We start from the raw sequence: 12,570 nt of genomic DNA, 5'->3' as shown, positions 1-12,570 counted from the left end.
TCAAAGCGCTATCTAAGGCTTGGAGATTTCGACGATTTGAAGTACGGCAATTGTGTTTTTGTTGTGGTTTTTTCAAAAAAAACTATCAATTATGCCTCGTAGAAAACATAGATCATCTTTTAATCAAGTATCCGAGTTCGACAGAGGAAGGATAGTGGCCTACCGAGATTGTGGATTATCTTTCAGGGAAATCGGTAGTCGTGTTGGACGAAAACAAAGAACTGTAATGCGGATATGTGATCGTTGGATGCAGGAGGGTACGACGGACCGACGTGTTCGATTGCATCCATCTCAGTGAACCACTTCACGTGATGACAGGCGTATTGTGCGTATGGCAGTGACGGATCGCTCAGCCACATCACGAACCATAGCACAGCACATTCAGTCTGTACCGCATCATCCAGTGTCTATGCGTACCATTCGACGCCGTTTACAGCAGAGTGGTCTGTCCGCAAGACGTCCATTGCTTCGTCTACCCTTGACGCAGAACCACAGACGTCTCCGCCGCCAATGGTGCGATGAAAGAAGGATGTGGACGGCACAATGGAATGAAATTGTCTTTACTGACGAGTCACGCTTCTGTCTGCAACACCACGATGGTCGGATTAGAGTCTGGAGACACCGTGGAGAGAGGATGCTGAACAGCTGCGTTATGCACCGCCACACTGGTCCTGCACCGGGTATTATGGTATGCGACGGTATTGGATATCACTCTCGCACTCCTCTAGTACGCATTGCAGGTACTTTAAAAAGCCAGCACTACATCTCCGAGGTGTTGGAGCCAGTTGTCCTTCCTTACCTTCAGGGCTTGCCCACAGCCATATTTCAACAGGATAATGCGCGACCACACGTGGCACGCATTGTCCAAAGGTTCTTCGTCAATCGCCAGATTGAATTGATTCCCTGGCCAGCTCGCTCTCCGGATCTTTCATCGATAGAAAACATGTGGTCCATGGTTGCTCAACGATTGACCCAGATTACACCCCCAGCTGCCACACCAGATCAACTTTGGCAACGCGTGGAAGCTGCTTGGTCTGCTGTACCCCAAGAACACATCCAAATCCGTCTCTTTGAATCAATGCCGAGGCGTGTGGCAGCGGTGATCTCCAACAATGGCGGCTACTCTGGCTACTGATTTTGGCAGGAACCACACTTCACAGAAGTCTATAAATTTAATCATTTGATGCTTGGTCAACATGTTATCTACAAAATAAATATTGTTGCGATATCTCTTGTCTTTTTTGGTGTTGCAATTTGGGTGGCCAGCAGTGTATTTTTAGACCAGAGGCACAGCAGTTACCAAAACAACTTTTATTTTAAATTTCTCCTAAATATATGAAGTAAAATACTGGAGAAAAAAAATAATGGTTTTTTGACCGTCAATATGTTTATTCCGGCTCGCAACACAAAATTCATCGAAATAATGGATCGTTCCGATTTCAAATCATTCAACTAGATACTGAAATGTAACCCATCACCCCGGATTCCAATTATTATTTTTTATTTATTGCTTCTACCATGCTTGTTGACCATGCAAAATTTCATGTACAAACACGTTTTGAGAAAAAAAATGTTTTCTAACCTCACGAATGACGTCTCTTAGGCTAACCCCATTCAAGAAATATTATTTGTGAAAATATATCATAACCAGGGGCGTAGCCAGAAATTTCGTTCGGGGGGGGGGGGGGGGGCAAAGTGACAGAACAATGGATTTGGCCATCTTTTCTCTTCTTTTCGGTCATTTTCTCACATTTTGGGGGGGGGACCAGACCCTTCAAGTCCCCCCCCCCGCTACGCCCTTGATCATAACTTTGCAGATTTTCAATATATTTAAATGAAATTTCCACTAAGATGCTCACAAAAAAATGCAGATTATGAATAGAAAAAATGTAAACCTTAGAGGAAAAAAGTCAATAAAAAAATTAAATTTAAATATTTTTTAATTTTTAACACAATTTTTTAAACACTTTTTTTTTGGATGCACAGCATGAATTTCCAATTTTTTTTTAAATTTAATCCAATTAATATATTAAGAAGAAGACTGTAGAAAAGTAAACATTATTTTGACAGTTAATACATTTCAGTAACAAAACAATTGTACTTATATGACTACATTAAATTTGTACATTTTGACTTAATATAATGATTCATGCTTAGTAAAAAGAAATTTATATTTTATTTTTCACGTACGCTTATACATTTATTACAGTATTCACTAAATTAAGTTTCATGAGTAGTTAATGCAATAATTCAAAACAATAAATTTTATAATTCTAGGATTAAATGAATTCATGAAATAATTAGAAATGTTAATGTAATGTGTCAAATCAGAGTTGGTGAAAAAAAAAGGTTTTGGTTTAAATTCATACTTACAATAAATTCATTTATTGTTGAATAAAATAATTTTTTAAATTAAACCTTCATGTTCAGATTCTTAGAAAGGTGTTGAAATTCTGAATAATTAATTTCACTTTTAATTGATCTATGAATATTTCTTATGAAGCAACAAAGATAAACTTATGCAATCTGATATATTTTTGCATAAATAATTATTTTGTACTTGATAAATCCAGATAATATTAATCATATATATAGATTAATTTTTAAAGTTATTTAACATGCTTTTAATTATAAAGTTGTTTTACCACATCAGTGTTAATTTTTTTTTAATTTGATTTTTACAGCATATATATTAATAAACATATATTTAATGTATATGATAAATATGAAATGGTTATACTTGTGTGAAAAAAAATCTACATTATAATATTTAACACAAGTCTCTATATATTTTTCCCAAGAAATGATTTAAAATTGCTGATAAAAAGCCAGAATAGGAGGCATTAAATCACAAAGAATGAAATAATTATCAGCTACAACCTAATTGTTGTAGCTGAGGCAGATGGAAGAGAGTAGAATTGAAAACCCAATGCATATAATGCCTGGGGGTGATATATTAGATGTGATGTTTCTTGTTGTGATGATGATTGTAAAAAATAGCTTCTGTGAAGACATAAGCACACTGGTCTTTGTCCTTCAGAGGGCAGCTGGTGTCTTATTTAATTATAAGACTTTATCATCCATCCCAGCAGGTGATGATAAAGTCATTGCGAAAACTAAAACAAACGTGTTAGAACTAAACTGCCCCCCCCCCAAATCAAATGATGCAAGTCTCAATTATGATCTTGCTGAAAACAGAATGTGCTCTATAAAGTAGCCTACTCCAGGGTTAGCAACTTTTTCTTATGAAAACATAATTTCCATTTGAGCTAAATATTTTATATCATTTTGGAATTCAAAGTAAAATGTCAGAAAAGACACTTGAAATTTATAGTGTTGGAAAAAAAACTGGATCTGACTGTCATAAAAAGTGTTATGCAAAAGTGTAAAATCTGTTACCCATTACATCATTGGACCCATCGGACGTCAATATTGAGGAGTGGAGCAAGTTCTGAACATTTATCTACTGTGTGTTTAAGCATCATAGAGCTTTTTTCTCAAAGTATGAAATATATCCGAAAGCATGCTTTAATCCTTTAAAATGCCATAAGAAAAAAATAACAGAAGGTTTAAGGATAGTAAACTTGTATTTTTCATGTGTAAATGAAATAAATGGTTGTACAAAATCAATTCTAGGGCAAAAAATATGCCATGCCTGTAGGGACAGTGAATATAAACAACAATAAATTAGGTGAAGAAACTGAATACTGTGAAGAGATGAACAGTGATAGTAATGTAGAGAAGTACTTTGGAAAAATGTCAATTATTAAACAAGAAGCACTTGAAGAAATAAATTCATCTCTACAGAACATAGAAGAGTCACCAATTAAACTTCATACGGTAGCTCCACAGTGCAAGTCAAACAATGCCAAAAGAAAAGTTGAATCTGCTTGCAACACTTTAAAATCAAATGTTTGTAAAGTTTTTGAAGAATTACCAGAAAATGAATCTCAAAGCACACTTAATGAAGATATTAAACTGAAAGCAAATATGAATATTTTGATAAAGTTAATTAGAAATAAGACTCAATTTAACCATCACAACAAGGGGAAAACTGCAAATTTTAACTCTGGCCCCTGCTTTAAGAAAGGGGAACAAGGAAAAAAATCTGAAGAGTTCAATGTCACTGAATATGCTGTGCAAAAAGCAGGAGAGCTTTTGTAAATGAAAAAGCAAAGGTGAGCCATTGTGCTTTTATTATAAAAAGAATCAAAAATTAAATTTCAACGATTTATTTGCAATATAATTTTTTAATGCAAAGGTTTAAATTTTCTTTCCTAGTCATAATCAACATTTTTTTTGTGAGCATCTTAGTGGAAATTTCATTTGAATATATTGAAAATCTGCAAAGTTATGATATATTTTCACAAATAATATTGCTTGAATGGGGTTAGCCTAAGAGACGTCATTCGTGAGGTTAGAAAACATTTTTTTTCTCAAAACGTGTTTGTACATGAAATTTTGCATGGTCAACAAGGATGGTAGAAGCAATAAATAAAAAATAATAATTGGAATCCAGGATGATGGGTTGCATTGCAGTATCTAGTTGAATGATTTGAAATCAGAACGATCCATTATTTCGATGAATTTTGTGTTGCGAGCCAGAATAAACATATTAACGGTCAAAAAACCATTATTTTTTTTTCTCCAGTATTTTACTTCATATATTTAGGAGAAATTTAAAATAAAAGTTGTTTTGGTAACTACTGTGCCTATGGTCTAAAAATATGTTAGAAAAATTGTATTTTTTCTAACGAAAAATTCCACAAAAACAAAGTTTACATAATTTTTTTGCATGTAAATTTCAAATGTAAGTGTATGAATTATTTTTATTCATATTCTATATGTTTTTGTGAACACTTTAGTGAAAATTTCACTTGAATATATTGAAAATGAAAAAAGTTATGATTTATTTTCTAAAACAATGCCGCTTAAAAATTGAGCCTCAGAAAAGTCACCTGCATCAGTTTTTGATAAATTTCAACATTTTTTTTTCTCAAAAAGTTTTAGAGATATGCAAATAATATTTCACACGGTTAATAAGGATGGTAAATGCAACAAATAAAAAAAAAATCATTGAAATCTGAGACAATGGGTGTCATTTTGGCATTTAGCCGGGTGATTTGAAATGGAATGACCCGTCCACTTCTGGCAATAGAACAGCTCCGATCCCATTGATACTTACTTTAGTGCCAAGAATGAATTCCTTCTCGGCTCATAGAAGCGTCAATATTGGAGACTATGTTAGGGCCTGTTTCAGTGATGTAAAGGCTCCTTTGCACTCATCAATCTACAAGAATTTTTGTTTGGCTTCAGTGAGTAAGGGGGAGGGGTCTTGCTATTTTGGAGAAGCCTTGGACAAATTTACGGTGATATGTGCAAAGTCACAGGAAGCTCAGAAGCTTGTGCACATTTTCTGGTTGCTCCCAGTCTTCCGTGGCTTTCGTCTTCTCAGGATGTCTTTATTCCATCTCGAGAGATGTGACCCAAGTAGGTGACTTCATGTCTAAACAGATAACACGTTATCGAGCTCAATTTCAAATTGGCATTTCTCAGCTTCTGAGGGACTTCGCTCAAATTCTCTAGATGCTCAGAGAATATTCTTCCAACTATTATTATATCATCCAAGAACACAAGACACGATTCGTAAGATAATCCATGTAAAACAGTCTCCATCAGCCATTCGAAAATAGCTAGAGCATTGCACAAGCCGAATGGCATGACCTTGAACTGCCATAGTCTTTGTCCAGTCGTGAAGGTGGTCTTTTCTTGATCATCCAGGTTTATTTCCACCTACCCCAATATCCACTCTTTAGGTGGTACATAATTAATGATTTCCAGAAAGCATGTCAAGATTGTCCTTGATTCTTGGCAGCGGATAACTCTCTTTCTTGGTGAAGTCGTTCAATCTTCGGTAATTGACACAGAATCTGGTGGAACCATCTTTCTTCCTCACCAGCATGAATGACGACACCCACGGACTCGTTGACAGCTCGGCGATGGTACTCATTTGCACCTCTTCTATGTGCATGTCTCACGTTTTTACCCTTTAAGTCCTTGAACTGAAGTTTTCCGGACAATTCCTTGAAATGAGAAGAGGATGAAACAAAATGCAGGATATCACAGATTTATTCACAGAACAGCTATTTACAAGCAGAGACCTTGACTAAATGTGACCTAAAGATAAAATGTGATTGACAAAATAATGTGCTGTCTTCCCGATACAATTTCAACAACTGCATAATTCCGGAAAAGCAGCGGCACATATATACAGACAAGAGCATCTTTCTAGAATAATCTCTATGATTTGAGTGACATCTTCACATTTCTCCTTTGGCATCAGGTTGAAGCTGTTGCCAAATGCGCCTTGTTTGTCGAATATTTGGCAATATTTACAGAGATATGCACATCAATTATTTACAGGTGAAAGATTGACATAATAAATGCTAAATAATCAGTGTTCACAAAATTTCAATATGTTCTTTCGCAAACTTTTCCATTCTGTTAAAGGATACACAAAAGTTTTGTCAAATACAAGGCAGTCAGGAAAAATCAATGCAATTTAAAAAATAATTAATGTAAGGAATGCACATAAATCAAAAGACCCAACCTTTTTTTTTATAAAAAAAAAAAACTAGAAACAGTGATTGGAGGTTTTTTTTTTTTTTCATTATTCTGCGGATGAGTGGCAATTTGCATAGTTTGACTATTTTATACATTGTTGGAAGCCTGGGCACCCAATCCTGGGGAGGGGGCTCAAGCTAATTCCATTTGTGTGGGCCCCAAATCAAATTGCAGGGAGGACAAATTATGTTATCGGAAAGTCAGCTTCTACTGTGATGCAACTTAAATGTTTCTTAAGGGAAAATTTTGTTTTTGCACAAGATGGCACAGAATTGAAGAATTTTGGTGTTTTTGTAGCAAAATGTAACAAACAGCCAGAAATTGTAATACAATGTAGCAGATTTTCCATCTCTAACATGGAAATGGAAGACAGCCTATTCAAGTCTATTTGTAGATATGGTTGTAGGAATATCGTAATGGAATAGCTCACTTGCAGGGGTTGTGGATTCTTAACACAACTGATGTTGTGTAAGAAACAGATACATACTAGAATGTACAATAACATACTAGAATAAATTGAGAAGTTATCCATACTTAGATGAGACTACCGTAATCTTTTTTATGGTCAGGGTTGGTGTTTTGGACAGGACATGTGGGATAAACTGTCCAAAAGTGTCTGAAACTGTCCAAAACCTCCAAATTTCAAAATTTTATGTGGAAACTTTTTGGATTTTGTTTTTTTTCATAATGGTATCATGAAATTAAATGTGATAGTATCACATATTAAAAAAAGTACTAGCAGAAAATATATATATAAAACTACATCAAAAATATTTCAAAAAGGTGTCATTTGTTTTTTTTCATATGTTAATTGTTCCACCAAATTCATGGTTTTAAGTTGGAAATCTGATAGTAAATTAATATCACTCATATAAATGTTTAAATAAACACTTTCTACTTCACATCTTATTTTTCATGTATGATTGTGAAACAGGTACTGTATTTAGGACAGTGACTGTCCAAAACCCAGCCGAATCTCTCCAAACACTTTTCTTTAAAAAATACATTATATGCTGGTACCAAATATGCATAGTCACAGTTATAATCATTGCATTATTATGAAACTCAACATAAATATTATTTTGTATTAGGTAGCAATATAATGATGTGAATATATATCAATGGTGTAGTGTTTATTTGATGCAAATTGTTCTGTTTTGACTTTTCAAACTTTTTCTTGAAATTTCAAATTGATCTTTCTATTTTACATTCTGAATTTTTGAAAACTAATTATAAATAAAGGAAAATATCTGAAGAACATAAGGCCAGTATGTAGCATCTACTCATGACTAACAGAAAACAATTTCACAAACACTGATTATGTATGATGATAAAAGACTTCAAGACCTAAAGTTTTTGTTAAATTTAAATTGCTGCTCTTCTTATGAGGCTAGGAGGTAATATTTCATGGAATAAATTCAACCTATATTTACAATTCTATCACATGGGGGACAGCAATATGAAAACACTGGAAGAAGGCTTATCAGAAGACTGTCTTTAACACAGTTTTTTTTATTTTCATGTTACCATCATGGTATGCATCAATTCAAAGAATATTTTAAAATTTTGTTATCTTAGAAATCATCTTGGCACAGATAGGGCGGCTAAATTAGTTGTGTGTTATCGAATGTTAAAAAGGCGCAGCTGTGCTTGATTATTAGTGCTAGATTATCATGTAAGTTTGATTCCATTCTGTAATCATATCTATTGCTTTTTTCCAATTTTCATGCGATTAATATTTATCCCATTCTTGTATCTTTCATGTTTTCATAAATCTAATATCTAACCTCAAGACAGTTCAGTTTCAATTGTTTGATTACCTGATATCAGTCATGCAACTCTTTACATATACTGTTTTGAATTTTAAAATATAATATTTAATGTAATTAATAATATAATTTACTAAGGGGCAAAGGACGCCTACGGCGTCCAACCCCCCCCCCAACTCCTCCAATGCAGCTAACTGCTCGTCACATCTTTAATTATAAAGCAAAATATTCCTCAGACACTGCAAATGCCTGCGAAATAGTAATTCATTGCCAGTTTACCATTCTGGTTTCCATAAGCAAAGCACTGCCATCATAAATACAACAGAATACTCGATGCACCGCAATACATACGTGATATACCACGATAGGCAATACAACACAATAAGTAATGCACCACTATATGCAATGCACCAGCATATGAGCAATACAGCAAATTAAGTAGTGATTCACTATATACGGTGTATCACAACACGCACAGCACCACCATCAGCAATAAAGCAAAATGCAATCCACCACTATATGCAGTGCACCACAATACAGCACAAAACGCAATGCACCATCAGCAATACTGCAGAATAAGCAGTGTACCATGATAAGGAATGCACCACAATACGCAATACAGCACAACACGCAATGCATCGCTATGGCCAAACTACCATAATATGTACCACAATACACCGTAAGCACTGCATTACAATGAGCAATACAGCACTATAGGCAGCACACGATGCACTATAATACGCAATGCACCACAATAAGCAATATAGTATAATATGCAATCCACCACAATACGCAAATGCGATGTATCGCATGAAGCAAAGCAGAATATGCAATAAGAACTGCATTACAATAAGCACTACAGTACGTAATGAATAACAGTACAAATCAACCAGCAAAATCAGCAATGCACTTAGCAATTACCACAATACGCAATACAGACTGCTTTATAAACAATACAGCATGCGATGCACTAAAATCAGCATTGTATTGGCAGTGCACCACAATAAGCAATACAGCACAATAGCAATAACCACTGCATTCGATTAAGCAATACACTACAATACGCAATGCATTACAATAAGCAATACAGCACAATACACAATGCATTACAATAAGCAATACAGCACAATACACAATGTACCACAATCAACAATGCAGTGCACTACAATAAGGCCTACAGCACAATAAGCAGTAGACACTGCATTAGAATAAGCAATACGGAACACGATTAACTACGTAATGCATACAATAAGCAATGCACCACCATATTCTGTGCACCACATTAAGCACAATATGCAATACACCACAATAAGCAGAACATCACAATGCGTAATTTACTCCCATCGCCAATACAGCACAATAACAAATACACCACTACCGTAGGCAATACAGCACAATGAGCAATGCACCACAATACGCCATAAGCAATATGGCGCGTGATTCACTAAAATACGTAATGCATAACAATGCGCAATTGGCCAATATTTACAGTGCACCACAATAAGCAATGCCGCACAATACCTCATGGACTGCAATACCGCATAATATGCGATGCATGACACTAAACAAAGCACCATAATACGCGATGAGCAACAATAATCCCTAAGCACTACATTACAATAAGCAATACAACACTCAGTGCACTACAACACATAAAGCATCACAATAAGTAATGTAGTAATGTGTGTAATCAGTAATATTGTACACTACAAATAAGCAACGCAGCATAGTATGCGATGCATCGCAATAAGCAAAGCACTATAAAAAACACTATAGTACGCAATGCACCACAATATGCATTAAACGCAGCATTACAATGAGCAATACAGCACGCGATGCACTACAATATGCAATGCACCGAAATCAGTAATGCACCATTATTTTTGCAGTACCACAATAAGAAGCAAGTATTCATCCTCGACTGAAAATGAAACCTGTCAATTTCCCCATAAAGAGATCTGTCCAATACCCTGCCCTGGGTACCCGGACCCTGTATGTTGGGAGCAATGGTGATGTATACATACCTCTGGGTACATGCACAAAACTTGATCCCTACAGATCAAGCGGTTCCCGACGTCCTCAGGAATTAAATAAATATTTGACAATTATAAATAGGTTTTGGACAGTGTATTATTTCTTTTGACACGCTTTTATATTGATTATTTTGGTTATATTGGACAACCATATTTTTATGGGCAAAATCTTTTCTGCCACCTCGCTGGGCAATTTGCCTGTTATAGCCTCTGAATTTGTGTAAAATAAAAACCTGCTAAAACAGAAGGAATTTTTGAACCAAGTTTAAGTTTTTGTGCTTTGGACAGGAGGAAATTAAGTCGTTATGATACCATTTTCTTAGAGAACTCTATCATAGTAAAATGCCCCCCCCCCCCAACAACACATCTCCTTGGATCTGCGCCTGCCAAAGATTTTGATTATCTGTACTACATATTTTACTGAAAAAATAACATGATAGAGAATGTGGTAACTGGTTTAAATCAAATAGAAAACTTATTAAATTTAACTTATAATTCAAAACCTCTTAACTATGAAAACTTTACTTCAAATCAGTTTTCCATTCTGTTGCATTGCTTGAGTTTCTAGAAGATAGAATGGACAAATTAGCCTCAATTATTTTTTCTCCATTAAAAATTTAAATGATTGATGAAAACTTTTGTCATATTTTATAGCAGCGGTTCTCAACCTTTGTTGACTCGCGGAGCCTTTTTTTTTTATATATAATTTTTATTCCGGAACCCTGTAGGCCTCTTTTTTAAGTTTGTCTATCAAATTTACTGATTTATTTTCTTCGAATCACAGCGGAGCACCAAATGAGAACCGATGTTTTAGAGTATATCTCCACGTACCATCACTTGATGCTAATATAAATGAAAAAAACTTTATGATAATGACATAACAGAGTGGATAGTCCACAATGAAAAATCTGGTACAAAAGACAACATGTGACTTTCAAGTAATTTTTCAAAAGTCAAATCTGAAAAAAAGTTAATCAAGCATTAAAAGTAAACCTTTCAATGACCTCGAAAGTGTCAGATTTAATCTGCTGTGAAAATATATTTCTCAAATGACCATAACACAGAGGACATTTTAAACAGGAAAAATTTTGGGACACGAACAAAAAATAGTTTTTCATAAGAAAAAAATTTTTTTCAAAATTTTATTGTCATTTATCTACGTACGGCACATACATAAAATGTGATTAATTTTTTTGTGCAAAAATTCCAGATTTGCACCAAATTCCTTTGTTTAACTCCACCATCTGAAACAAATTATGCCATATGACAGAATTAAATGAACTGGAAAAAAAAAATCAAAATTATCATCAGTGCTCTGAAATTTTGTGATAAGAATGAAAACGGTTTGCACACTGTTTTAGGAAATGACACATAGACAATAGAATCCCCCTTGTGTAATTCAAACAATTTTCCTCTGCATAATGAAAGTGTGCTTTTCAAATCCCTGATGGATGACCACCCCCTTCTTGACAGACAAATTTATTTGTCCCACCACTGTCCACAAGAGGTTTTTGCTGTAGTAGTTTGAAACAAATAGGAAAAATCCCAACATTTTTTTATACTCAAGAATTATGAACATGCTTACGATTTCTGGAGGCGCTTGATGTTCAGGTCTGCGAAATGACATTATTTCCGTAACTCTAATTATACGACTTTTTATCGAAGGAATAACTGCGGTGTATTTAAATTATTCGGGAACGGAATAATTACGAAGCCACAAGAAACGTATAATATAAAATGAAATCACAGCGATGGTAATGAAGTCACATGTATACCTATGCAAATACATGTGAAAGAATACAGATACAAATTAACGTCCTCTGCCTGCTGCGAAAAAAACCACGTGCAACAGTTTTCTTCTTCAATTATACACTATACAAGAGTAGAGATGGGCGATCCGCTCATGAACCGTCCAGAAGAGCAGCGCTTTTCAAAGAGTGAGTGAGCCCCGGTTCCTGAAAAAAGAACCGCGGCTCTTACACTTCCATCGCATACAAGAAACTACCAAGAACAAGCAGGCTTTTGAAAACGTTGTGAAAAGAACCGTGACGGCTCATATTGCCGACTCCTATTGGCTACAAACGAACCGTGACAAGCCGAGAGCCGCAGAAATGAAAGTGAACCGTTGCCCGTTAAAACGCCTC

General features: G+C 35.0%; 1 protein-coding gene across 6 annotated transcripts in view; it reads right to left on the bottom strand.

Moving 5' to 3' along the window:
• The window catches only part of LOC149076637 (18S rRNA (guanine-N(7))-methyltransferase), a 251,477-nt gene extending 239,112 nt beyond the window's left edge, over positions 1–12,365 (bottom strand). For 2 of the 6 annotated variants that reach the window (XM_089244253.1, XM_089244255.1), the window contains exon 1: positions 12,012–12,282. In XM_089244253.1, coding sequence (XP_089100379.1) covers positions 12,012–12,053 — 42 coding nt within the window. In that variant the 5' untranslated portion in view covers positions 12,054–12,282. Of the gene's footprint in view, positions 1–12,011 lie in introns of all 6 variants that reach the window. The other 4 variants (XM_089244250.1, XM_089244252.1, XM_089244254.1 and 1 more) reach the window with 4 other exon arrangements.
• Positions 12,366–12,570: the final 205 nt, after the last annotated feature.

Source organism: Pholcus phalangioides, unplaced genomic scaffold, assembly GCF_987345545.1.
Source record: "Pholcus phalangioides strain wild (caught in Gottingen) unplaced genomic scaffold, Ppha-v1.0 ptg000015l_1, whole genome shotgun sequence".
In the NCBI taxonomy this organism is placed as follows: domain Eukaryota; kingdom Metazoa; phylum Arthropoda; class Arachnida; order Araneae; family Pholcidae; genus Pholcus; species Pholcus phalangioides.
Note: the sequence above shows the minus strand (reverse complement) of the source record. Positions and strands in the feature narration are given on the sequence as shown.